This window comes from Leptidea sinapis, chromosome 18 (genome assembly GCF_905404315.1).
Source record: "Leptidea sinapis chromosome 18, ilLepSina1.1, whole genome shotgun sequence".
In the NCBI taxonomy this organism is placed as follows: domain Eukaryota; kingdom Metazoa; phylum Arthropoda; class Insecta; order Lepidoptera; family Pieridae; genus Leptidea; species Leptidea sinapis.
Window position 1 is genome coordinate 3,704,033 of NC_066282.1, and position 27,615 is coordinate 3,731,647.

General features: G+C 36.7%; 1 protein-coding gene across 19 annotated transcripts in view; it reads right to left on the reverse strand.

Annotated features, from left to right (window-relative positions):
* The window catches only part of LOC126969465 (ribonuclease Z, mitochondrial), a 52,557-nt gene extending 25,402 nt beyond the window's left edge, over window positions 1-27,155 (reverse strand). For 17 of the 19 annotated variants that reach the window (XR_007730400.1, XR_007730401.1, XR_007730403.1 and 14 more), the window contains exons 1-15: window positions 26,703-27,155; window positions 26,350-26,536; window positions 24,472-24,593; window positions 23,372-23,541; window positions 22,968-23,065; window positions 22,275-22,440; window positions 20,764-20,899; window positions 18,706-18,946; window positions 17,808-17,953; window positions 16,058-16,273; window positions 13,701-13,843; window positions 11,142-11,320; window positions 10,032-10,227; window positions 8,538-8,770; window positions 6,447-6,684 (exon numbers count right to left, since the gene is read on the reverse strand). Coding sequence is in view for 15 of the 19 variants with exons in the window: in XM_050814900.1 (XP_050670857.1) it covers window positions 6,447-6,684; window positions 8,538-8,770; window positions 10,032-10,227; window positions 11,142-11,320; window positions 13,701-13,843; window positions 16,058-16,273; window positions 17,808-17,953; window positions 18,706-18,946; window positions 20,764-20,899; window positions 22,275-22,440; window positions 22,968-23,065; window positions 23,372-23,541; window positions 24,472-24,593; window positions 26,350-26,536; window positions 26,703-26,974 (2,743 nt within the window). In the remaining 4 variants the exon portion in view is untranslated. The remainder of the gene's footprint in view (window positions 1-6,446; window positions 6,685-8,537; window positions 8,771-10,031; window positions 10,228-11,141; window positions 11,321-13,700; window positions 13,844-16,057; window positions 16,274-17,807; window positions 17,954-18,705; window positions 18,947-20,763; window positions 20,900-22,274; window positions 22,441-22,967; window positions 23,066-23,371; window positions 23,542-24,471; window positions 24,594-26,349; window positions 26,537-26,702) is intronic. The other 2 variants (XM_050814903.1, XM_050814896.1) reach the window with 2 other exon arrangements.
* Window positions 27,156-27,615: the final 460 nt, after the last annotated feature.

Here is a 27,615-nt window from a genome sequence, read left to right on the forward strand (position 1 = left end):
GGTCAAGAGATGCGTTACCGGCCTTTTGGGTGAGACTATGTTCTAAACTTGAAGTCCCTAAGTCGTATCGGTTCAGGAAAACAGCAGTCGGTTGATGATTCCACAAAGTGGATGTGCAAGACACAAAAATCTAAAGAGGTCCCGTTTTTAAGTGCGACTGCTGGTATTCATCTGAATAATTGCTCTGAACAGTAAGTCCCCAATATAATGATCAGAGCGCCATTTCTTTCCGAAGCGGTGGTATAGGTGAAATGACATCAAAAATAATTCTAAAGAAATCAATTTTGAGAAAATAAATGCCTTTTGATATATGTGGTAGAACACGCAGACGGACCCCCACATAATCTAGTCTCAGTTAAAATAAAAACTCAATTGGCAATTAGTTAATTACGTGAGGTGGTAATGGAAATTTTTTGACCCTCCCTCTCCTCATGGTGAGATGATTATCCTCGACCCCCTTTCCCCATCCCTTATCTCACATGAGATGTTTCCAAGTGCGTATTTTTAATAAAAAAATAGTTCATATTACACAATAAGCATTATTCTTTTACAGTGTTATTTAAGCCAGTTTATTGCATCAAAACAAAAAAAAAGTGTTATTTGCCGAGGCCCCACTCCCCCCAACTTGAGATTGGGTGAGACTCAGCTGAACCCTTCCGCACTAATAAACGCCTTCAGGGTTAAGAACTAAGGGTTTCTAATTCATTTATGGTATACTAAAACGATAAAGATCGATTGATGTGGAAGTTTTCAGTATACTAAAACGATCAAGCTCGGTTGATGTGGAAGTTTTCGGTATACTAAAACGATCAAGATCGGTTGATATTACAAAGATATCAGTGTATGCGAAAGTTTTTGTTCTAAGTAATAAACTCCTATTTGATTGAAACATGGTAAATAATAATGCACTTTAAATTATTTTAAAGCTGGGGACGCTTCTGTCGTTCTTCGCTGTAGCGATGTATTGTATAACTGTCTTTTGCTTGAAATATACTTATATGTAGAGACCGGATTATATTCTACAAAAAAATGCCCAAAATATGCAAGTAAAATAGCTAAAATGTGCACGAAAATCCATTAAAAGTGCCAAAATATGCAAACAATTAAACAGGAAAACTAGTCATATTTTTCAATATTTTTTTTTATAAAGGCTTGTACTGACAATCGTATTTGTGAAAAAAACTCTTACAGGATGATGAAATTTAAGATTTACTTTTAAAACATATTTTTAAACTACTAAGTACTGTTCTATAGACAGTAGATGTGATGACATGTTCTGTAGACAAATTGTGTCTACGATCGCTTAATAAATTTTTGTAAGCCGAAAAGAAGTGTTCTACGTCTAAACAAATTTAAATTCTGCCCAGTAACATCAGTATGTAACTGGGCAGAATTTAAATTTGGGTGCAATGTTTGAACTTACTATGAAAAGCATCGAACGATGAGCGAGATCGAGCGTAACTATGCATATTTTTTTTTCTCTTAAATATGCAAATACCGCTGAAAAGGTACTAAATATGCATTTGCATATAATCCGGTGTCTACTTTTTTTTTTATGGCATTTTAATAAATTCTTCGCAACCTGACTTGATTATTAGTATGTAACAACTAACTAAATATACTTATTTACATCTAGCAGCTACTAGATCAGTACGGTAAGGGAACTATGACTAGACAATAAATACAAGCTATTTTATGTAATGACTTTATTATATATGTACATAAATAACACAAACATCGTTTCGATATATCTAACAACGACAAAATATACAAAAGGCACTGTAAAAACAAATTCAATTAAAATATAGAGCAATTATTTTGTCGGAATCATGGATTCCTGTCACACTATTGATATTGTGAATCTCTTTGGAAACATAAGAATTAAAATGCTTATATTAAACATGAAAAAGAACTTATAATAAGTACATTTTATACAATATACAGTTACAATTTAAATGACATCAAAAAGAATTCTAAAGAAATCAATTTTGAGAAAATAAATGCCTTTTGATATAGGCGGTAGAACACGCAGACAGACCTCACATAATCTAGTCTCAATTAAAATAAAAACTCAATCGGCAATTAGTTGTTGTTGAAATATACTTATTTGTAAGATGAAAAGAAGCGTTCTACGTCAACTGATGTTACTTGGCAGAATTTAAATTCGAAGGGCTATATATCCCTATCAGCTGTTTAACATTAATTACAAAGCATAATATTAATTACCCTCACAGAGTGTCATCAACCTATTTGAAATGTGGAAGCCTATCATCCGCCTCTAGAAATAATTATCATGTTACCACCCATGACATTTAAAAGTATAAATAGGTAACGTAGACAACATTTGGTGTCTGAAAATGATACACTAACGCACACATGAATAATTTAACATTGCAATAGCACACTACATTACGATTACACGTCAAAGAAAGATAGTAAATGCAATTATCGCAAGCGAAAAAGGATAAATTTAATTTGCTAATTGCTTCGTATTTGTATAGAAAAAATACAGTTAATTCATCAGATATGACTTTTTACCGTACACCGTGATTTATGCCTAAATTACGATTCATTAATGAGTTCATGTAGTTAAAGCTATAAAGTAGTAAAACTGCATTGAAATAAGGCAGATAATGTGTCATTGATTTTATAAAAATAAAAATAATATTGATTATAATATATAGCTACATTGATGATATCAATTATTTATAGATAAAATAATAAAAAACATACAGACACCAAAACAAATCCGAAAGGTATCTACAGTAAGGGTATTTTTACAATTTTACTAACGACGTTTTAAGTTTTAAGATTACAATTATTATTTTTTATATCTTATATTATTTATGAATTTCTTTTTGTTGAGGGTTTATTACAATAAGGTAATGGGAGAAGAAGAAAATGATCCATTGATTCTTCTGCAGTTAGCAAGGGTATACTGAAAGGGACAATGTTACTGAAAAAACTTCTACGTAAACAAATAGCACTCACTGTCTCCATCCGCTACCTACCCTAAAACTTGTTTCAGTAGTTTGATAGTTCAGCTACCTATATACGCACTTGTTTATTAAAAATTATTACATTTCGTATTATATTCACTGCAACAACGACTTTTTATATCATTTCCTAAAATGATCGAGGTAGAATGACAGCATCAATATTTTGTCATTTCTTTTCGTTAATCTATGATCGGCTTGGCGGCGACCGGCGTTGTCATGGCGACATATTTATTTTGTAAGATAAATAATGAAATCAAATAGAATGTTATAATTCATGATTTCTTAACTGTGGTATGTGATTCTATGAATTTTTTTTACTTTCGTAATTAGTGCATCTTCCCATAACACAAGACGGCATTTTAATGTTGTACCTATATCGAATTGTAAGCAATTCTATCCACAACAAACGCGTGTGTACCGTTTTCGTATCGAGAGAGCGACTATGACCAAAGGAACCAATTGACTCCATTTAGGCGATTGACTTTCGGCGCGCTAGTGACATCTACCTCTTAATACTATAATATCATTGGTTACCTTAAATGGTATCTACACAAAATGTAATTAATCGGTTTAATTTCCACAAGACTCACTAATCACCAAAGCATTGAATGAAGTACCATGGTTTGAGGAACTGCTTATTTATGATGACATGAATGATATGGTAAGAAAATATTATACAATACTTGACAAAAATTTTTCAGGATCATGTAGTTCCGACATTTTAAATTAACAGTTAGTGTTGGTGTATTACAGGTGCAGGGTACTTATTTCATTAGTTTGTTTGTTTTATCGATTCCCAATCGGCATTTTTACACTTTACACATACGAAGCACCCAAGAGAAGCATTACACATAGAGACCATCTCTTATACTAGTTACAAATTTCACCTTCGCACGACACGCCACAAGTTAGGATATCATCCCCACCATCTGGATGTCTGGCGGTCCTCCACAGTGCGGTTTTCAAGGAGCTTTCTTCCACGTACTACGAAGCTGTGGAATGAGCTTCCTTATGCGGTGTTTCCGGGACGATACGACATGGGTACCTTCAAAAAAAGCGCGTACACCTTCCTTAAAGGCCGGCAACGCTCTTGTGATTCCTCTGGTTTTGCAAGAGAATGTGGGTAGCGGTGATCACTTAACACCAGGTGACCCGTACGCTCGTTTGTCCTCCTATTCCATAAAAATACAACGACTAGGTCTAACCGGGTCACCTTCAATATCCGAGAGTCACTGGAGAATAGCAACAAGATGTGAGCAAGAAGTACGAGAAATATACCGTTCTTTTTTTTTATGAAAAAAGGGACGAGACGAGCAGGACGTTCAGCTGATGGTAATTGATACGCCCTGCCCATTACAATGCAGTGCCCTCAGGATTCTTGAAAACTCCAAAAATTCTGAGCACCACTACAATTGCGCTCGTCACCTTGACACCAGATGTTAAGTCTCATTTGCCCAGAATTTCAATAGCTCCGGCGCCCTTCAGACCGAAACACAGTATTTAAACATTACTGCTTCACGGCAGAAATAGGCGCTGTTGTGGTACCGATAATCTAGCCGGTGGCTGGTGAAGTTGAACTTGCCGCCAACAGTAATGAAGGCTGATATCAAAGGGTGCGAACACCTCAAGCCGTCTTATTTCGAACGGAGGGACGGAGGAGACGGCACGAGCAACAGCCAAGTGCTATCATCACACACGTGTTTGCAGACGCCAACGGATCGTTGAACGCCGCAAAGATGTTCTGGCTAGTCGACACTGGCGGGATCTTTATCAGGGAAAAGGGTATTTCTGAGAAGAGTCTTAAACGGATTCTTAGACAATCCGTTTAAGACTCCACCACAACAATTTGTTATTTTTAAAGTGATATCACTCATTCAACGCTCAGACGGAACCTGAGAGATCGCGGTTTCGGGCCCCGAATCGTTCATACACTTTGGTTACAAATTTAAGTTAATTAATCCCAGAAGTGAGAAATTTGACTTTAGCATTAGCAAAATGCAATTATTGGGGTCGAGCAGGTTATCAATACTGTTAAGTAGATCCTGTAGATGGAGCCACAACCTGAGAGTTGAACAAGACATACCAAGATTTATGAACCATACGTCACTCGAACGGTCGGCTCAGTTAGAAGAGCGCTAGGACGGAAGACGAGAGGTCGCGGGTTCGAGTCCCGCATCGTTCATAAATTTTGGTTACAAATTTAATTTAACTCCTCCACAAGTCACGAAGAAAGAAAGTAATAAATTTATTTCTTAGTTATAACGAGTTCCTGTATGTGTAGTAATAGTCCATCACTGAATAGTGACGATAGTATAATGCCACCGCCGTTGCTAAAAGTTTCGCTACAGGGATTACACCTCACTTGTTTTATCGATCACCAAACGGCATTGTTACACTTTGGCCGAATATTTGGCCGCTTCACAATTTATATTCCGAAATTGGTTCGTGTTAAACACATTGTATAAACGATGTACTCTGAGAACAAAACTGAAGGCAAGTAGCAAAGTGACAGTATTTTAAGCAAATTTACCACTAATGACTCTAAGATGTTAATTTAGCACGTTTTACTTTAAATATTCACAATAACAATAGTGTAGTGGTATTTAGCTCAAGTGAACAGCCTGTTTCATCGGTCTCCCGTCAAAAATATTCTATATTAAATTTGTCTTTATCACAACAATTATTAACACTTACTATACAATACCAACGACACTCTGTGATGGCTGTTATGACTTAAAAATAATCATATTATTTACTACATAATATTGTATAATATGTAGGCTAGTAAAATTTAAGAATTTTATTAAAAAATGTAGTTTGATGACATATTGCCTCAAATTGATAAAATATTTGTTTATCGGCTAAGATGAAATTGAATTGACTTGAATCTTGATATAAATTTTATTGAGAACGAAGTATCAGAAACACTAACGGCCGTTCCCAATATACTATCTTCAGATAGAGATAAATTACTATCTTCTGCTGTCAATAATCTGAAGCTGTCGTAATATACCCGATAAGTCATTCTTATCGCCTTATATTGGGACGCGTGAATTACAATTTCCATACAAACTTCTATCGCTGGTAAGCTATACCTCGTCCCATTGACAGACAGCGAGTACGCATAAGATGAGCTACCGTCGATAAGTTTACTGGGTCAAAAAAGTCAACAATAGCTACGATTTTTTATCTCAAGTAGGCCACAACCGGAGATAGACTGAATATTGGGAATGGCCGTTAGTGCGCCTTGGTATATTATATAGAATCGATAAAGCAGAGTTTAAACTGGATAAATTTTATCACGCGGGGAGTCAGTCAGTCAGTGAGTTCGAAACAACACTTTGTTATTTTCAATGAAATAAAAATATTGCCCCAGTGCGCGTGAGCGTACAAATATTGAAACGGCCATCATAGCGTGCTGCATGTTCAGACTAAGCTACCTGTCACCTGTGGAGGGCGGCGTGCCGTTATCAAGTGGGGGGTCGGCTCGGTGCTCGTCTCCTGACCGCGCACAGTCCGTGGTATAGTTCCGCACGGTGCCGGCACACGAGAGAGAGGCTGCTGCCTTGACCCTGGTGCGAGCACGGTGAGCCGCCTTCAGTTCCAGCTCCACGCAGTGTTCGGCGAACATCAGCTGAAGGGGCGCGTACATCAGAGGCAGCAGATCCAAGTCGCTCATCGTTATCTGGAATTATATATTTATGAAAAAGCAGCGCAAGTTTTTTTTTTATGGAATAGGAGGACAAACGAGCGTACGGGTCACCTGTTGTTAAGTGATCACCGCCGCCCACAATCTCTTGCAACACCAGAGGAATCACAGGAGCGTTGCCGGCCTTTAAGGAAGGTGTACGCGCTTTTTTGAAGGTACCCTTGTCGTATCGTCCCTGAAACACCGCACAAGGAAGCTCATTCCACAGCTTTGTAGTACGTGGAAGAAAGCTCCTTGAAAACCGCACTGTGGAGGACCGCCACACATCCAGATGGTGAGGATGATATACTAACTTGTGGCGTGTCGTGCGAAGGTGTAGTTTGCGTTGACTTGACTTTTCCCTAGAATGTTTTGACCAAGGGCCAAAGACTGCAATACCTCCGAGTAAAAAAGGCACTCTCGAATGTTGTATTCAAAGTCAAAAAGTCAAAAATATTTTATTGACATAAAATCAAAAGATTGCTCGTCAACGTCAATCCCAAAAATTACAATTCAGAGACATACATATTAATTACACAAAAGTTTAAACATATACATATTTTTATATGTACAATCCAGTAAAACAATACAAGTCTAAACCATAAAATCCATAAAAAAACAACTATAGTTCTGTTCAATTACATATTAAATTATCGTTTACGTAATCTTCAATACTGTAATAAGCCTTCGACATAAGTCTGCGTTTAATAAAATATTTAAATTTATTTATTGAAAATCCAGATATACTTTTTGGTAATTTATCGTAAAATTTAATACCATCGCATGCAAAAGAATTGTTTATTTTACAGAGCCTAGTAGGGGGCACTATTAGCTTGTAGTTATTTCTAGTGTACAGATTATGTTTGTCGCTTATTTTACTGTATAAATTATAATGTTTATGTACGTGCAGGAGATTGCTATAAATATATTGACGGTACATGGTCATAATATGAATATATTTGAATTTTTCCCTTAGAGATTCTCTTGGGCTCATTTGGTATATGGCACGTACAGCTCTTTTTTGAAGTATGAAGATATTATTTACATCCGCTGCACAGTATAATTCCATACGACACAACGCTATGAAAATAGCTTAAATAGACAATTCTTGCTATATGCATGTCAGTAAGTTCTCGTATTATTTTTACAGCAAAGGCTGCTGAGCTCAATTTACTAGTTAAATTGTGTAAATGAGGCCCCCACTGAAGTTTGGAATCTAATGTTATACCTAAAAATACTGCATTATCATCAATTTTCAATTCAGTGTCATTAATATTTACATTTGTACGTACTTGCCTTACATTTGGCAACGTAAATTTCAAACATTTTGTTTTATGTTTATTCAATAATAAATTATTCATATTGAACCATTTTGATACTCCTCATAAAGCATTGTTTATTTCATCACACTGATCTTGCTGAGGAGATTCTAAATAATAAAGATGTATCATCTGCAAACAAGACTATATGATACTTGTTATTTATAAAAAATGGCAGATCGTTAATATATACCAGAAACAGGAAAGGTCCCAGTATTGAGCCTTGAGGTACGCCCATTGAGACCAAGGAACCAGAGGATTGCTTTCCATTTACATTAACGAAGTGGATTGGATTCTTCGTTGTAAATATGATTCTAATAGTTTCAGCGAGACTCCTCGTACTCCATAATGATATAATTTATTAATAAGAGTCTATTATAATGCTTTATAATAATAATCATTTATTTATGCTAATTTATGCTAATTTATGCTTACACATTACTGCTTCACGGCAGTTGTGGTATCCATAATCCAGCCGGCATCTGGTGCAAAGGTGCAAAACCATTGGGAGGCAATGGTATAATGTCTTACCTGCATATTGTCGAAGGCAATGCCAACACTCTTGTTGTCGTGCAGTATTTGCGCGTTAAGCCGGGGCAGCTTCGAATACCGCTGACTGAAGTGCGTCAGGACGGTATACCGCGCGTTCATCGCTCGCCCGATCTCGATCGCCTGCGACGTGGTGGAGTGCATCTTGATGCGAGCCTCGTCGGCGAGCTCGTCTTCCATAGTAGCCTCGTGGATGAGCACTGTTGACTCTTTACCTGGATGTTTAATTATTTATTACTGTATTAGCTGACCCGATAGACGTGGTTTGTACATAATAAATAAAATACTGTGTTTTGATGAATTTGTCAATAATATGCTCACTGTTGATGTAATGAAATTGTTTCACAAATAAAACTGAAAACAAAATTTTATGAACGATGCGTGACTCGAACCCGCGACCTCTAGCATTCCGTGCAAGCGCTCCAAAAGTGAGGGTTATCAAACAAAAAAATTATTATAGACAAAGTATAAATTTCTTTTTTAACTTTTATGCGCGATCTTGTTAAGTATGTATGTAAGAAAGGCTCTACGAAGCGAAAATTTTTTACGACCATTATTTAAACATTTTTTTTCACTTACGATGAAGCGGTAGTTTGAGAAAATTTTGGTAGTTAACAACTGTTTAACTTCTAGAAAAATTTACTTTAAGTAACATTTCCAACGGGAATAAATTATTTATAGAGTTAAATTGTTGAATGATGTAATGGTCAGTGGTTACTCGGACAGGCTTTTTACTGTTAGCAATAAGCTAACTGTTTCAGAATCTTTTATAGAGGATTCATATTATGGGTGTAGATAAAGTCTTGTATGCAACTGTTGATAATTAGGTATTAAAACACTCATGTGATACTATTATCATAAACCCACATTCGTGTTTTAATACCCCTTATTACACAACAGTTGCATAAATAACTATTATCTACACCCATGCTTTAAATCCTCTATTAAAGATTCTGAAACAGTTAGCTTATTGCCAACATTAAAACACCCAATGTTCTAATAACCATTACATCACCCAAAAGAGTGTTGTAATGTTGTACTGAATTTCATAACAACACTCCTCTGTTTTTTTTTATCCCTTCATGCGCAAAGAGTTTCAACATACAGCCACATTCTTATTGCTCAATGCGTAGTATCTGTATCAATTTCAAAAAAAGAACATTTTCGTTTACGCACGCAACCACACTCCCAGAATGTCGCGCGCCGTAACAAAAAGTAGGTTATTCGAATCCCCGCCATTTTTCTTCGATATTTTTATTGTTTTGTTTACAAAAAATAAGCGATTCATTTTAAACGCTGCAAAAGAACATTATATACGAGTGAATTTTAATTATTTCACTATACAAAATGTAAATTACTACTAAAATAAATAATTCGAATTAATCCACACGAATGTGGATTTATCACACGAGGCCAAGCCTCGTAATACCCTTTATTACACAACAGTTGCATAAATAACTATTACATAATAGTTACCAATCTTGACCAGCTCGTCACACGGTATGGTATCCCCGGAGTAGGTGATCTTGTGCCCCGCGTCCACCTGTATGGCAACACCGAATGCGTTAGGACAGTGTGACACGTAGCACGTGGTGATCTTGTCCACGCCGATAGACGCCAGCACGGCTGATGATAAGTCCGTGCTAGCCGGGTCTGATTGCTTTGATTCCACCTGAAATAAATTAAAGGAATTAATAATTTATTTATACTAGGGAGGCTTACAGCCATAATACAGAGTTAAATGTAAATGTTAATAAGTAAAGGCCATTTATGAGCCTGCACAAGTAAAAAATCAACTAAAAATTACAATGCTTCTTTTTTTTTTTATGGAATAGGAGGACAAACGAGCGTACAGGTTACCTGTTGTTAAGTGATCACCGCCGCCCACAATCTCTTGCAACACCAGAGGAATCACAGGAGCGTTGCCGGCCTTGAAGGAAGGTGTATGCGCTTTTTTTGAAGGTACCCAAATCGTATCGTCCCGGAAACACCGCACAAGGAAGTTCATTCCACAGCTTTGTAGTACGTGGAAGAAAGCTCCTTGAAAACCGCACTGTGTAGGACCGCCACACATCCGGATGGTGGGGGATGATATCCTAACTTATTGCGTCTAGCGATGTCTCTACGCAACGCCAAGTGATCCAGCCGTTCACAGAGCACCGGGTCTCCGACAATTCGAGCTGCTCTGCGTTGCACACGGTCAAATGGATCGAGCTGATACTGGGGTGCGCCAGACCAGAGATGACAGCAATACTCCGTGTGTGGTCGGACCTGCGCTTTGTACAGCGCTAGAATGTGGGCCTGCTTGAAGTATTGCCTTGCTCTATTTATGACGCCCAGTCGCTTCGAGGCCAATTTGGCTTTGTTCTCCAGATGGCAGCGAAATTGGCAATCGCTCGAGATACCGAGACCCAGAAGTCCGATACTAGGCGAGGCTGGGAATGTTTAATGTTATGGGAATTCAATATAAACACGTTATATATTAGCACCCATAATAATAGTTCTATACCTATTTTGGGGCTAAATAATTATGTAAAAGTGTGTTGATTCTTATTTATTTTTATTTAAGACAGTTTTATCACTAACCAGATTTTGATTGGGTATCAGCGTATAGTCACCCCTGATGCTCTCAAACTGCTGATCGTACTTGGCCAGCCAACTGACGATCTGTCCTGGTGCTAGAAGGTAGACAGGTTCGTGCGGTGAAGTCGGATTCGGCATCTCATCAAGCGCCTGCCGACGAGCTTGCAGAACGCCGATTAAACCTGAAAACAAATTTTATAAACGATGCGGGACTCAAACCCACGACCTCTCGCGTTCCGTGCAAGTGCTCTGCCAACTGAGCTAACCGTTGGAGTGACTTATCGTCATAAAATCTTGTATGCGTTGTTCAACTCTCAGGTTGTGGCTTCATCTACAGGATCTACTTTAAAGTTGATAACCTGCTCAACCCCAATATTTGCATACTAGGAAATTGACTTGAGATGTCGCTCTTGTAAATCTAAACAATTTGTTATGTTTTCAAAGTGATAACAATCACTTCTAGGATTAATGCACAAATAAAATTTGAAAACAAAATTTTATGAACGATACGGGTTTCAAACCCACGACTTCTCGCGTTCCGTGCGAGTGCTCTGCCAACTGAGCTAACCGTTCGAGTGACGTATCGTCATAAAGTATATGCTTTGTTCAAATTTTAATGTCATCATTTTATTTACTATCATGACTTATTCACTAAACATGAAATGGCTCGTCATTTCAATATGCCTGTATATTTTACGGAATAGAACTATAATAATGGATTCACAATTTCGATTGTACACTTATCCTTATTTTTGATCATCGCCGCCCACAACAAATACGTTACACCATTGTAAGGCTTTGAGGGCGTTAAGTTCTTTCCGAAAATTTAGTTAAATTCAATGACTCATTTGCGTGTGGAAGATTTATATCAAATGAACGGTGGGTGGTATTTCATTTACACAAATGTAGACAACTATTTCGTTTTTTTTTTTATGGAATAGGAGGACAAACGAGCGTACGGGTCACCTGTTGTTAAGTGATCACCGCCGCCCACAATCTTTTGCAACACCAGAGGAATCACAGGAGCGTTGCCGGCCTTTAAGGAAGGTGTACGCGCTTTTTTTGTAGGTACTCATGTCGTATCGTCCCGGAAACACCGCATAAGGAAGTTCATTCCACAGCTTTGTAGTACGAGGAAGAAAGCTCCTTGTAAACTGCACTGTGGAGGACCGCCACACATCCAGATGGTGGGGATGATATCCTAACTTGTGGCGTGTCGTGCGAAGATTGAATTCGGAGGCAGGAATCAGGTTAAACAGCTCTTCGGAACACTCCCCGTGATAAATGCGGTAGAAGACACACAATGAAGCGACGTCTCTACGCAACGCCAAGTGATCCAGCCGTTCACAGAGCACTGGGTCACTTTACAAGTGGGAGGTTTAAAAAGCGCCGTATATAGCATGATCTCAAAGTAACCACAGCAATTTCAACCAAAGCCGCTCACAATTTTGGGTTCAATAAATAATTTTAATTGGCAGGTCGTAATAACAACCATCCGATGAACGTCGTGCTCGTCTCGTCAGTTTGTGTCATACAAAATGCTGTCTTAGTGTTACTCACTACTGGTACTCTTCATAACATCGTAGTTTTTCACGTCGAATAAGATATTTTAAATCCTATTTTTAATAAAAATATTTGATTTTGAATTTAACCAAAGTACCCAGTACCAGAACACCAGGAACAAAATAAACTTATAATGCCTTAGTAAGTCTTTTGTTGGCCGATGTATATGCTTTTATAACAAAATCCCAGAAAATATTCGTAACAAATGTATTACCAAATTCACAAGAATTGTTAAAAAACATTTGTGTGCTGAAGTTTATAATAACCTAAATGACTTTCTTAATGATAACAGAGATTGGGAATGGAGCGACTACCCTCAACCATTTTATCGTATGATACGGGGATATTTAGAAATTACTGGGCCAACGAGACTTGACAACTTATATCTCGAGGTAAAGAGCGCAGTTGTGGTGCTTGGGTTTTACTATAATCCTGAGCGACACTGCATTGAAATGGGCAGGGCGTATCAGCTACCATCAGCTGAACGTCCTGCTCGTCTCGTCCCTTATTTTCATTAAAAAATATATATTACATGATACTGATACTTTTATGACAAAAAATAAGCCCGCTGAGTTTCTTGCTCCCGTTCTTCTCTGGTCTGAGGCAAACTTTTTCGAATGGATAGTTTTTGACTTTCAATAAGCGATTTCATATCATATTTTGAATAAAATTATATGAATTTAAACCAAACAACCTCAACAATCACTGTCGCTACATCTTCTTTGTCTTCATCACTCTTCATACAGTGCGACCAACCAGGGGCGTGCATTGTTTTTCTAGCAAGGTAGGCACTGTAGATCTAACTAGTCGTAGTTGCGATTTATTCCGATAGTACCACATAAGTTGTAAAAGGCGCTGCTTGCATCGTATATGCAATCTGTAGACTGTCTACTGTAGATAGTAAATTAACTTGAACACTAGTGCTATATTTATTTAGGTTCATAGTGCCTACACTGCCTAATTGCCTATATGATATGCACGCTTCTTCGACCAACATACCTATATGATGATCAGCGTGCAGATGCGACACGTATATAGCCTTCAGGGTCCTCAGGAAGGTGTTCACCCGCTTCGCTCCGTTGAACCGTACTAGTTGATTAAACGTTCCTTCGCCGCAGTCCAGTAGCATTGAACGCTGTTCACTGAAATTTATGGATTTTCATCTCATGTATTTTATAGATTTTCTAAAGCCAACTCAAATTATGAAACACTACTATAGACCACGGACGAGTAAAAAAAGAAGGACTCCGCGCCGTGATATTAGCAAGTGAAGCACCGTTATGCTAGTGTGTGTGCGGTTACGGGGTATACTAGTTACACAATTTTTCTCCCTTAAATAATCATATATGGCCACAAAATACTTATACAGTATCATTTTTATACTTTTTTACAACGCACGACGGCATTTTTAAAATATTTTATTGAGACGCAAACTGATCTGTCACAAACGATGACAATTCTCATAACGGCCGCCTTTCGGCCTGTAGTAGTGTAAGTGTGTGCGTGGGGCTATGTATTTACACGTTAATCGGCTTATTTTGGTGCTACACTGTTATGTAAGGTGACACGGAGTCCTTATTTTTTTACTAGTCCGTGAGTTTAAGTAAGTATATTGTATTAAATATATCGTTGTCTTCTACCCATATAGGCTTTGCCTAGTTTGGGGCAATATAATATGTGTAAAAGTGTCTTATTATAAAAAAAAACATTCAAATAAGCTCAACCTTAGCGCTTTTGAATCATAATAATAAATATTTAATTAAATTGCTGAATGTATCATAGCTTTGGAAAAAGTAGAGCTCGTGATAAGAATAAGAAACTCAACGGCCATTCTTGTGAATCAAATAGAGTATTTTATATTGGCTGTTATATCCATGTTCAGAGTTTAAAAGCGTTGTAAAAATCAAATGATTCATAAAATGTAATATAGAATAAACTGTATAAATATAAAGTATCATATATTGGATGCATCCAACACTGTAGAGCTTAAATTAATTGTTTTGTTCCCTTATTTTTTACTAGACTAGAAAACAATTTTAAAAAAGTGTGTGTAATATGTATGCACGCAATAAGTTAATACTTCTTTGGCCCAATAAAGCAAAAATCCTTAAAATTATTTATTCCTCGTGCTATTCTACCTCTGTAGAAAGAACAATATTGTAAAAATCTTGCAACGATGGCTTTGACAATTAATTAATAAATAACGAATACGGCTGTACGGGCTTGAACCCTTTGCCTATCCTAATAATGGACGAATAAACCAAAAAAAAAATAACGAATGTCGCAAACGTCAGATAATTTTAGCAAACAACTTCACCCTGTTACTTGTGTGTTACAGTGATGCGCGCGCATTTTTAAGATTCACTCTCATCATTTTTACATAACGCTCTTAAAGAAGTATAACTTCAAAAACGTGTTAATTGGAAAAAATAATAGTTAAATTTACAATAGTATAACTTTTTGAAAAATTTACTTAAAAATATTTTCGCCTTGGAATTATTCTTACGTCTAGATGATAACACTATTTAAATTAATATTTGTAACTATACAAAAAAGATAACGTTGATTAGCGGCAGAGGGCTCATACCGCGCGGCTTACGGATATCTATTCTCAGCGTTCAATTAAAATTATACATAAGATAGAGGTGCAGTTCCGGGAATCAAGACATTTTTATTGCAAATTTCCTGTAAGGATATTTTCTGAAACTTTCATAGTAATGGTTTTTGAGTTAGTAATGAAAACCGAAATACCATTTTTTTCATCTTAATAGTTAATATATATTGCAATTTTTTATGTGCTATGTATATAGCACCATAGGATATACATCCTCCAGAAAAAATTTTCTAGACATCATTCCGAATCGAATAAGCTGTCGTTCATTCATCATTATAAGTTCCGGACAATGTTTTTCTATCATCCTTAAGAATGATAGTGGTTGCAAAAATATAAAGCAATTTTTATGGGAATAAATGACGGAATCAACAGACAGCCCACTTGATGCTAAGCGGTATCTCTGTAAAAGTCTATAACGCAAAACGACCCAAACTATGACAAAACGACTCTTATCACATAACACTAGCATACTTCAAAGACGATTTAAATACTACGTAATATAAGGGAATGCCTAAGTAAAAAATGAAACGTACAGTGATTTGACATAAGTTTGAAATTGTATAATCCTGTTACGTTTGAAAGCGAACAGTTGTTTAAACCGTAAAAGATATCCGTTTTTTACAAGATTAAAGCCGTCATCTTTCAATCTATCAATGGCTTTTTCTTAGAGAGTTCCGCTCTCCGCATACTTAGGTCTTACAGTTTGTACCTGGTCCACCAATACTTATTATTATTGACTCACTCAATCTGCAGTACAATGGCGCTGGTGTTTCTCGTCTTGCTGGGTATGCAGGATCCGGTACCAAGAAAAGTGATCCTGGGGAACTCCGACTCGTTCCTCTTTCCGTAGCGCATAGAGTCCACTAGCTTTTTGAAGTGCTGCAAGCTGCCCACGAAACCATCCACATCCATTGTCTCCTCGATGTAGTCCTGGATGTGAAGCTTCGGTTCTGCAGATCTGCAAGTATGAAGTAACAGTTATAGGTTATAAGTAAGGCATTCTTCTGTGTTAATGTCCAAACTCTTTCTGCGTTTTTTTTTATGGAAGAGAAGGACAAACGAACGGACAAAGGGTCGGTCACCTTAAGTTAAATGACACATTCACTTGCAGCACCAGAGGAATCACAAGAGCGTTGCCAGCCTTTTAGAAAGTGTACGGACTTTTTTGAAGGTACCAATGTCGTATCGTCCTATAAACACCGCACATAGAAGCATAGTTTTGTAAGTGGAATCATTTGTAAGTAGAATAGTGTGTGTGGCGTGTCGTGCGACGGTAAATTCGGTGGCATTAATCAGGTCAAACTGCTCTCTCAAATCCTTGATGAATGTGGTAGAAGACACACAATAAAGAGCCGTGTCTACTCATCGCTAAGTGATCCTCACGATTCGAACAGCTCTGCGTTTTACGCAGTCAAATGGGGCTTATACTGGGGTACATCAGACTAGAGATGACAGCAATACTCTATGGATATGGATAGCACATGTGTGGCGGGACCAGCCCTTTGTAGAGAGCTAGAATGTGGGCCGGCTTGAAGTATTGCCGTGCTCTATTTTTGACTCCCAGTTTCTTCGAAGCCAATTTCATCAATATAATTGTATTAGATATACCAGAAGATGGCCCACCGACCGACCATGGGGACATCCGTACAACCGTGCTAGCGGTTAATAATCCTTTCCATGATTTTGGAGAACAGGAAAGTCACAGAAATATACTTGTGATAAGCCGGATTCAAACTGTTCTTTTTTTGTTATATCGGAAAAGTATTCATGTTTCCGTACTCATGTCCGGGACTTGTTTTTGATATGAATGCCGGAATAAAAGCGCCGGCAAGAACTCAAGAGGCACACATTCTAAGCAAGACGGGATAAATACCATCCGTTCTTTACGTCCAAGGAGAATGGAGCTGGCCGACGAGTTTTAAGTTTGAACTGTACTTCAGGCATAGAGCTCTGACAGCCGGTTGATCGGCACTCAGCAGTGTCTTTTCGTAGTAGTTAAGAGTCAAGTTGGAGGCAAAAAAGTGCCCAGATTTGAAGTTACCAAGAGCAGCTTTAGACAACGCACAGAACTTGTGTGTTCCAGACGGGTAATTTGAAAGCTGCTCCCGATTTTGATGACATGCTTAGATTTCGCAGTGGGCGATTTGCCGCCTATATAGTTTGCAAAGGTTTTGATTATGTTAGTTTACAAATTAATGATTTGAACAGGGTTTCATTAGCATTATACACGTCTCATAGAACATTTCGTTTCACGATGATACCATTATGGGCGATCATTAAGTTTGACGTCCGACTAAAAGAGTGAGAAAGATGGTAGATTATTCTGAACTAACAATCCCGTACTATAATTACCATTCGGCCATTTAGTCCAAGAGTTCAACGAGAGCCGATTCTTCATTGTTTAAAGCCTAACTGTATGCCGTGCTTACATACTGCATTTAGACATTCAAAACTTAGCGGAAAGCTTAAATCTATTATGTTCTTAATCTCACCTGTCGATCTCTCTCTTGGGTCTCAAGTGGAACATTGTGAGAGTTCTCCCGGCAGCAATCTGCAGCTTGTTTTCCTGCTGCAGCTGTCCCTCGCTGCTCCCCGTGCCTTCCATGTTTATAATATTCTGGAACTGCGCCAGCGCAATCTAAAAGTTATTATTTGTATAACCAACACCAACCATGCAAAGCCAGATCATGCAGCAGCCATTGAACTCACATCTACTTTCGATATTACTATATTATACTTATTTATAAAATGCTCACAGAATACCTTTATTTATTTACCTTGTCATTGACCTTGTCCCGTTACCAAATGAAATATTGACAAAATTTAAACAATATAACAGTGTATACTAGATTCGTAAGAATATTTTGACGAAAGATCGCGGTCAAGAGCATGTGGTATAAAATCCATGGTTTACAGAATTCAAAGTTAAAAGGACGGATATCGTAACAATGTTAAGACTTCGTCCCGGGCACATATCATCAAATAAATTTAAATTTATAATGAAAAGATCGCTAACACAAAATTGCATAGACTGTGGAGACACTAGATTCGATGATGTTTTCCATCTTTTGATGGAATGTGTACGGAACAATTCAAGCGGCCGAGTCTCCTTAAGAATATTACAATGTGGGTATGTGTAATAGTTTACTAGCCACTCCACTATCAAGGGCCGCGCGGTCGCTCGTTAAAATGTGTTAATAATGTGTCTGTATTTTTGGTAATATGTGTCTCTTTTCTTGTCTTTGTTTTTTATATATCGTGTGATGTAATTAAGGATTCTTTGTTTGTCTTTGTTTTTTATATATCGTGTGATGTAATTAAGGATAAGTAAGTTACGGGGGACATAGTTCTCTGATTAAACCCACAAAAAAAATTGGTTAATTTTATTACCTTATTCTTAAGCTCCTCAAGACCCTTCAATCTGGTAGGACTGCTGGTCTTGTCCAATCTAGGATGAGCGTTCCACACGGCTGGCACACTCACATCTTTTAGAAGCGGGAATATATCCTCATTGAGCAGATGAAGCTTGTGTTGGATGCGGTGGACGGCTTCCGAGCCGAGACATGAGTTCAGATCGTTGAGCACCAGATGATTTGTAGTGGCTCCGAACTTGGCCATAAACGACTGATAACTGGTGAATATAAATAATTTGATTGAAGATGTTGGACACTTATTACCAGTGGGAGGCTCCTTTAAGTAATGTGTAAACATTACTGTGTTTCGGTCTGAAGGGCGCCGTAGGTAGTGAAATTACTGTGCAAACGAGACGTAACATCTTATGTCTCAAGGTCACGAGCGCAATTGTAGTGCCGCTCAGTTTTAAGCTCTTCAAGAATCCTGAGCGGCACTGCATTGTAATGGGCTGGGCGTATCAATTACCATCAGCTGAACGTCCTACTCGTCTCGTCCCGTATTTTCTTTAAAAAAAGACACTTCTTATGGGTTTGAACAGATTTGATACGGGCATGTTTGTAAATATACTTTCCCGTCCTCCATCTAAGGATGCCATAAGTCTGTTTGATTCCACAATTTATTTATTTTTTTTAGTTTGTTAAGTTAAGAATTTTGTTTTTCTTTTGTTTTAGTGTTAATGTACTTAGATTATAATGGAGCTGATATGTACATACATATGCCCCTAAATAAGTAAAGAAAAAAAAATTTGATTACATAAGATTTTGCAACTCTTTGTCTACTGTAGGTATCTACGCCTATTTTTATATGAGAGGGGGTAAACGGGCAAAACGCTCAAGTGATGAGAAGTGGTGTGGCACCCGCATAGGACATCCGCAACACCAGAGGTCAAGACATGCGCTGCCGGCCTTTAACTTGGGAGTATGCTTTAACCTTGAAGGTCCCAAAGTAGTCTCGTATAGACAAAGAAACGAAAAAGTAAGCGAATTATTGTTACTGTATTATTTTGATTGACAAGTCGTAAACAGTCAGCCACGTTTCGCTTATCTCATTACTATTTTAAATATTAAATTGCCATTGCCTAACGCAATCATTGACAAATCTAAATTGGTCATATGCTACTATATCCTATGATGTTGAGTTTCATTCAAAATTCTCACCAATTTGTGGCTTCGCGCGACCATAAAGCGTAGGCTGTCTATGTATCGCCTTTTTTGCATTTCCTCGTTCTATTCTCCCTCCTTTGGACAAATAGTACGCGAGTACGTCGCTAGCCGTTAATTAAGACACACCTGTGTTTGGTGTCTGTCAAAACTTTGATGGCCGCCCTCTTGTGAAGCGATACATATGATCTATCCTAATTAATCCCGCTGATCCTTGTGTAAAAGCTTAAAATATAGTGCGATTCTAACTTAAATCATTATAAATTGTGTGAGATACCGTGATATTTAGCAAGCATGCTGTGTAAAGCGTTTTTTGTGATCCTCGAGAAGATCAGTGGGCTGGCGTAGACTACCCTGGCCAATTGGGATTCATCGTGTGCGTGAATCCCTCAATTTTCCTGATATAATGCCATTCTCCTCGCAGTGCGCGGACAACTTTATTTCACTGTGTATAATTTTTGTATGAAATAGAAAGGGCTTTTGAGATTAGAAGCAAATGTGGGCGGCGGTGATCGCTTAACACCAGGTGACCCGTACGCTCGTTTGTCCCCCTATTCCATAAAAAAAAAAAAACGTAGTGTGGAACTGAGCTGAATTAGCTCCTTTAAATATACAGTCCATTCCAAAAATATAACAATATAAAATAGCTCATTAAAGATCCACCCCTCAGACAAAAACATTTCTGAGGATTGCCACTATCAATATTATCTTTTATGTCCCCCTAAATATACCAACCATTAAGGCAATCAATCAACCATATGGTCTAGAGTCTAGACCGTGGCTATTGGAGATCAGTTATCTGACCACGGAGTGAGAGTGTGAGAAAGAGTGATTGTATGTTCCTCTGCTAGAATTAAAACAAATTTAAACGCACTCAGGATGGTTGAAGACATGCGGTGGCGTGTAGTGCACGATGAGCGCGGGTATGTTCTCTCGTAGGTTGCCCTCCGTGTCGAAGTGCAGCTTGAAGTCGGACTCCTTCAGGTAGTTTATGTCTTGAACTTCCAGCACTGAAATGACAATGTTCGTGAAGCATGATTATTGAGGTGGATATTTTTTTCTTCATAAAATATGTATCTACATATTTGTGCTGCATAAGAGGTCTATTCGCGCTATTTGTAACCTACTACTCGGCTAAGTCGAGTTAGAAAGTCTTTTGTGGGGCGATGTATATGCTTTTACAACAAGATCCCAGAAAATATTCAAAACAAAAGTATAACGTTATTCAAAAGAATTGTTAAAAAACGTTTGTGTGGTAAAGGTTACTATAACATAAATGACCCAATCTGTGGTATTCTTAATGATACCACAGATTGGGAATGGAGTGACCACCCTCAGGCTATTAAATAATAAGTTTAATTGTACAATATTACTTTGTAAACATATTTATTCGGTGAAAAAAAAACCCGCTGAGTTTGTTGCGCCCATTCTTCTCAGGTCTGAGGCATTCATTTTGGAATGGGTGGTAGTTTTTTGACTTTCAATAAGTGATGTCACATCCTATTTTGAATAAAAATATTTGAATTTGTATTATTTGTAATGTCGTATTATATTAAATATCTACTAAAACTCTGGAGAAATCCATGTGGAGGTTTTGGTACCATTTAAAAAAAATGGCGTTAAAAATATTGCCTCGATTATGGCTAAAATAATTACTGAATTATTAATTCATGTAAGGGTGTAACGGCTAGCGGAACTTATTACGTAAAGTCCACTTAAGGCTGTGAGGACTTTGTGTCAGAAGTATGCTAAAATGACCCTCCAAATTGTCTCCAAGAGTCGCCGCATTACATATGAAGATTTAGATGTATCCAACAGAGCTTTATTATAGTCTAAGCAACAGAAAAAAATGATGCACATCCAGCCAGGGCCAAGTACAAAGAAACCTTTCACTAGTAATTTGGTTTACCTACCAAAATTTATAGACGATGCGCGATTCGAACACGCTGCTCTCGAGACGCCCCAGCGCTTTGACCAATAATCCAGCCATGCGAATAATGCATAAATAAATCTTGATATGCTTGTTCAACCCTCGAGTTTTGACGTCTCTGATAAGTCAAATAGCTTCTTGGCAGACTCTTGCAGGTACATTGTCAAGATATCATATGACATTAAATGAACACACGGTTAAAGCTATCTAACCTTAATCGTAAAAATATAATTATAAATTGAAATTATAAAATTTTTAAACAAACAAATTATATATTAGTGAGTGTCAGAGCCTACGCTAGCACGCGGTTTCTACATTTATTACAGGTTGTACCGAAATTATATAATGGATAATTGATTTATTTAGGTGAATTATGTATTATTATTGAATTTTTTTATGATTACGGTTAAATAGTGTGTTTATTTCATATCGCCATTGTTACGGGAATATCTTACCAATGAACACAGGCCCAGGGTCGTCCGGCGTCTTCACATCCTTGGACAATACAACTCTACCATCGGGCAGCATGACGTCCTGGCCACTCTTCAGCTGACCCAGCATGGGGCCCGGCTTAACTCCCATCTCCACGCACTTTTCTAGATCTAACGTGCCGAGCCGTTTCTGTTGAGAGTGGACGCATGTAGAGGATACCGCAAAGAACTTAAGTCCGTATTGCAGAAGGCTAACAGCTAACTTTCGCACTACGTCCGATCAGAATCCGATCCGTATCTGTCACACACAACAAAACACTTGTCGAAGTAGTCTCCGGACCGTGTTATCACGGATACGGATCGCACTCTGATTGAACGTAGTGCGTAAGCGCTCTTAAGCTCAAATGTACAACCGGCAAGACAGTGACAGCTGCACAGTTGACAGTGACAGACAACAATACGCTTGATTATGGTTTACGTCGTCTGGAATAAGGGTCTTAAACACTTACAGTTCCAATCAAAATATCCCGCATCCCCATTTTTTATTACTAGACTAGTAGTTAGTATTCGAAAAATAAACTATTGAAAAAAGTATATATTACAAACATCAAATGTTAGTGTAGGGTTATTAAAAAATTTAAAGTTTCAATGCCACTTTTGTAATAATTGCAAATTCATGCATTCATCAAAACGGGTAGAAGTAAAAATGTTTCAAACCTTCACTGTACAAATATATGCCACCGAACAATGTGCCAACTTCTGCAAGTCTTGTAATACTTTCTCATTATTATTTTTCAAAGTATCTCTGTCAACACCTGCACAAATAAAAAAATATTTCTTAATACATATTACTAAATAAATATCCACATTTTAAAACACCCAGTTCCATGATTTTTAAAATTTTTGCCTGTATGTCTTTGATGAAAATTAGTATGTAATAAGATAATGGGATTGGACAATGGATGGTCTATATAATCTATGATGACTATGTTCTGCTCGCGACTTCGTCCGCTAAGTTTCGTTTGCCAAAAAATTAAAAGCATTCAGCAATTTTTTTTTTAATATTTACCAAATTTGAGATCCCCACCAATTTTAGAAATAATGTGAAATTAATAACTTACCTTTTTCCAATGGTTTTGGCTTAACATTTTTATTAGAGTCAACACTGTCTCTTCTATAGTAATCTGTGTTATCATGAAGAAATTCTTCAAATTCTGTATCTGGAGAGATATCAAGTTTAGGTTTCTTTGCTGGTTGTTTATTAGGTGTTTGTAGGAGACTATGGGGACCTCTGAAAATATAACCTTTATTGAGAACCTTATAGAGAAACATTCAAATTTTGAACATGGGGCTCCAATGCCATGATATATTTTTAACATACCTACCCAAATTTAACATACTCTGCAGTGTGAACACACTTGGAAAAACAAGCTTTTCGATGGATGAGACATGTATCAATTGTTTGCCCGCTAATCTTATCTCTTGCTAATCACTGGATTTGATCGGACATGAAGGAACCATAGTATTTTGTATCAAGGTATGACAAATGTCTGGACAATACTTAGTTAGTACCCCAAAAATGGAAGAAGGTGCAAACTTAAATGAATATTAACCTTAATCTTTTAATCTTACAGAGATACAGTTGAATTAAATATAAAAACAGAGTTAATAAGTGGAATACACAATTTAAATTTACAATAGAAGGTGAAACTGTTCCTGTGATGTGGTGTGTGTGTGTGTGTGAATAATGTATAATGTAAATACATTATAAATGGAGGGCATGTGGTTATACCAAACCTTGGACCTGACCATTACCAGCCTAGTGACTCTCTAAGAAAAAAGTGATTCACTTGATTGTATGAAATTTGCCGTCATTGATAAATTAACAGATGATAGCTATAATATTGTAAATAACGGAGATAGCCGAAATCCACTATGTTTTAAGCAACTGTTCCCTATCAAACATAGCCGGATTATACTTCTTCCTAGCCAGTCAGAATACTGTAATTACTACTATTTCGATTGACTGCACATTTCATACTAAACTAAATTACAATTTTTACTTATGCAGTACCGCCTCTTATTACTAAGTATTTACATTGTCTTTGATCACAACAAGAAAAGTTTTCAGATGGAGTGGACTTGTTATTTTTATATTTATTTATTTAAGTATGAAAGAGAATCCACATGGAGGAATAAGATTTAAAATAAATATACTTACAGCAAAACATATTTTACACTCATTACATTATCTTCAAAGTCCTCACATGGTGTGCAATTAGCCGTTGACACATTAAGATCCTTCATAATTACAAATCTTTTAGTTGCAGTATAAAGTTCATCCTATAATATTAAAATATTTATTTAGTTATTGTGGTGAAAGCAATGATGGAAAAGTAAAAATGATAAAAATTTAACCCTAAATGAACTAGTGACTAGTAAGTGAATCCTAAAAACTTTGTAGTGGACATAGTGCAGTATAATATGTAGTTGTAAGATAACACCTTACCTTACCGGTGTAGTACCACAACGGCACTTATTTCTACTGTGAAGCAGTAATGTGTAAGCAATTACTGTGTTTCGACCTGAAGATTGCCGTAGCTAGTGAAATTGCTGGGCAATGAGACTTAACATGTTATGTCTCAAGGTGACAAGCGCAGTTGTAGTGCCATTCAAAATTTTTGGGGTTTTTCTAGAATCCTGAGTGGCACTACATTGTAATTACTATCAGCTGAATGTCCTGCTCGTCTTGTCCCTTATTCTCATAAAAAAAACCTTGTTTGCCATAAGCATATTATTATGAACACACCTACATCTCTCATTGTGTACTGAAAATGTTACAACCATAGAAAGCAGTACATTACATATATAAAATATATCTTTCGACTTAAATGATACTTCTGTATTCAGACACAACTCAATTTCTTATGGATGTAGAGGTTAATCAAGTGTATGGGTCACCTATTCATGATTAAATGATCACTGCAAACTACAACCTCATGCAATACGAGAGAAACAACATAAATGATGCTGGCATTTTAGTATGACTACACACTTTTTTCGAGGTACCCACAATGTAACATTCTGGGAACACATGCAAGAAATATTAGTAATATCATATAATAAGTATAGGCAATATTGACTTTCATTCAAGTGTACCTCAAGCAAATATTAACACTGCCATGTTTATCTTTTAGCTGTCTTAGCATGGTTTCTTTATATAAATATAGCCCATTTGCAGATGACTATGATATGTATACAGGGTAGGCGAGAAGTTGACGCCCAAAGCTAAAATTTGAAAGTCTCATGGTGATGAGTATCCGAATCACCCCTATGTATGTTCTACCATTTTGCGTAGTTTAGGAGATAATAATTTTTTTCCTCTTTTATTCGCTTTATTCACCAAATTGTGGTTTGGGCCTTTTTTCAAATTTTTTTTAACACTTTTAGTTAACTTTATTGTTGATAATTATTAACTACAGTTGCAATAACCACTTAAGAAATGATGAATAGTTTAGACAATGCAGAACTAGTTTAGAATTGAGTCGTAAGTTGAAGATAACTGCTCCAGCTAAATTCATGAAAATGTTCAAGGTATCAAAAAAAAATGGGGAGCCTATGGCTTCTAACTATTTTTAATAACTTCCCAGAACATTGGCCAGTAAAATGAGCCAAATTCAAATTTTAGCTTTGGACATCAACTTCTCGGCCACCCAGTATATGCATTTTTTTCATAGCTTGGTTTACATTATTTCCATCTTCATTCTTAGGATTGTTGAATAAAATACAACCCATGTTACTTGCTGTTAATGTAGCTTTAATTTTTTTTTAATTAGTTACGTAGGTTTTGAGTTTATCCATTACACAGAAACATAGAAAAAAAATTATATAAGTTTTGATGAATTAATTTTTTTTTTTTTTGATAAATGTTTAACTATGTTATTAATTTCACACTAAAAATAAAAGCATGTTATATGGTCATGAGAATTTTTTTGCTTACATTTAGTTATTAATATAAGATATAATATTAATATGAATTTATATAAAAATTTAAAAAATTAAACTTTTCTAAATTAATATATACTTTTTTTTTATTTACCAATCCTTCAGGCCCATGAAGAGTAAGCTTCGGTACACCAACATCTTGCAGTGTCAGTGACAGTCCGGGCAGCCCTCCAATATTCTTCCATGTCTTACTTGTAATGAATATATGGTCTAATCTGGACAGTTTCACTTTGTGCTCATGAGCAATGCGTTGAGTGCTCTCCCCACAATTAAATAGATAGCTGTCAAAATAATTAAATAATGAAGTAAATGTAAGTGTATAGTTACACTGTAAAGTATGTCAAAACTCAATAAATTCTAAGAACTATAATAGAATAAATATATACATACTGTGAAGAAAAACCAAGAAAAAATATATAATTTCATTAATGGAATTATTTAACATACCGTTTTTGGTCAGTGAAAAGATATAATGCATTGGAAGCACCTCTGGCTCCTGAACCTAAAACTTGCAAGTATATTGTGCTGGGACCATACTTTTCCCCTTTTTTTGCTATTTTATGCCTTTGCTGCTGAGCTTCGGCTGTTCTTGTGGAATTCGATTTCGGCATGTTGGCTAGAAATTCCAAGAGCCGTTTAGTGCTTTTAGTGGAGTAAAGATGTTTTCTACTTATTCCTATCCTAACTACATTCAAAAATAAACATGTTTCACCGTACATGTGTTTTATGGTTATTAGCTATTATTATGCCAAAGTTTACGAGCATCACTTCAGTACTACGTTGTAGTGTTTTGGTTTATGAGTTCATTATTTTTCTTAATTCGCCTTAATTTTATAAATTGCACATTTTCATTTTTCAGATTTGGAACAAATTGCCGATCAAGGATCTGCCGATGTTTTTAATTTTGAGTTTTGTCATTTGTAACCTTATGACATTTGACGTGTCGTATTTTCTATAACAATTAGTGTTCTCCGTAGATGGAGAAAACATCTATTTTAATACATTACAATTATCACACGATGCACTTATGAGTCTTGCACTTATGAGTATCCGTAACATTTTTATTTGAAGATATAAATTTAACGACCGAAAAAGACCTTAAAACAGACTACATAATTTTTGTTCTACAATAAAAATTTACGAAGCTATGAAAAAATTACTAGGCAACCTTCATTCCAATTCTTGCACAACACGAAGAAAAACCCATTGTTATTACAGACCAAAGTATAAATTTTCTTTTAACCATTGCGAAAACGTTGTAAAAAGAGATGATAAAACTTCGCCCCCACCCATGACACTACAAGACATTGCTGTGAAGATCATTTCGATTTACGCACCTACGTAACTGTACTGTATATTA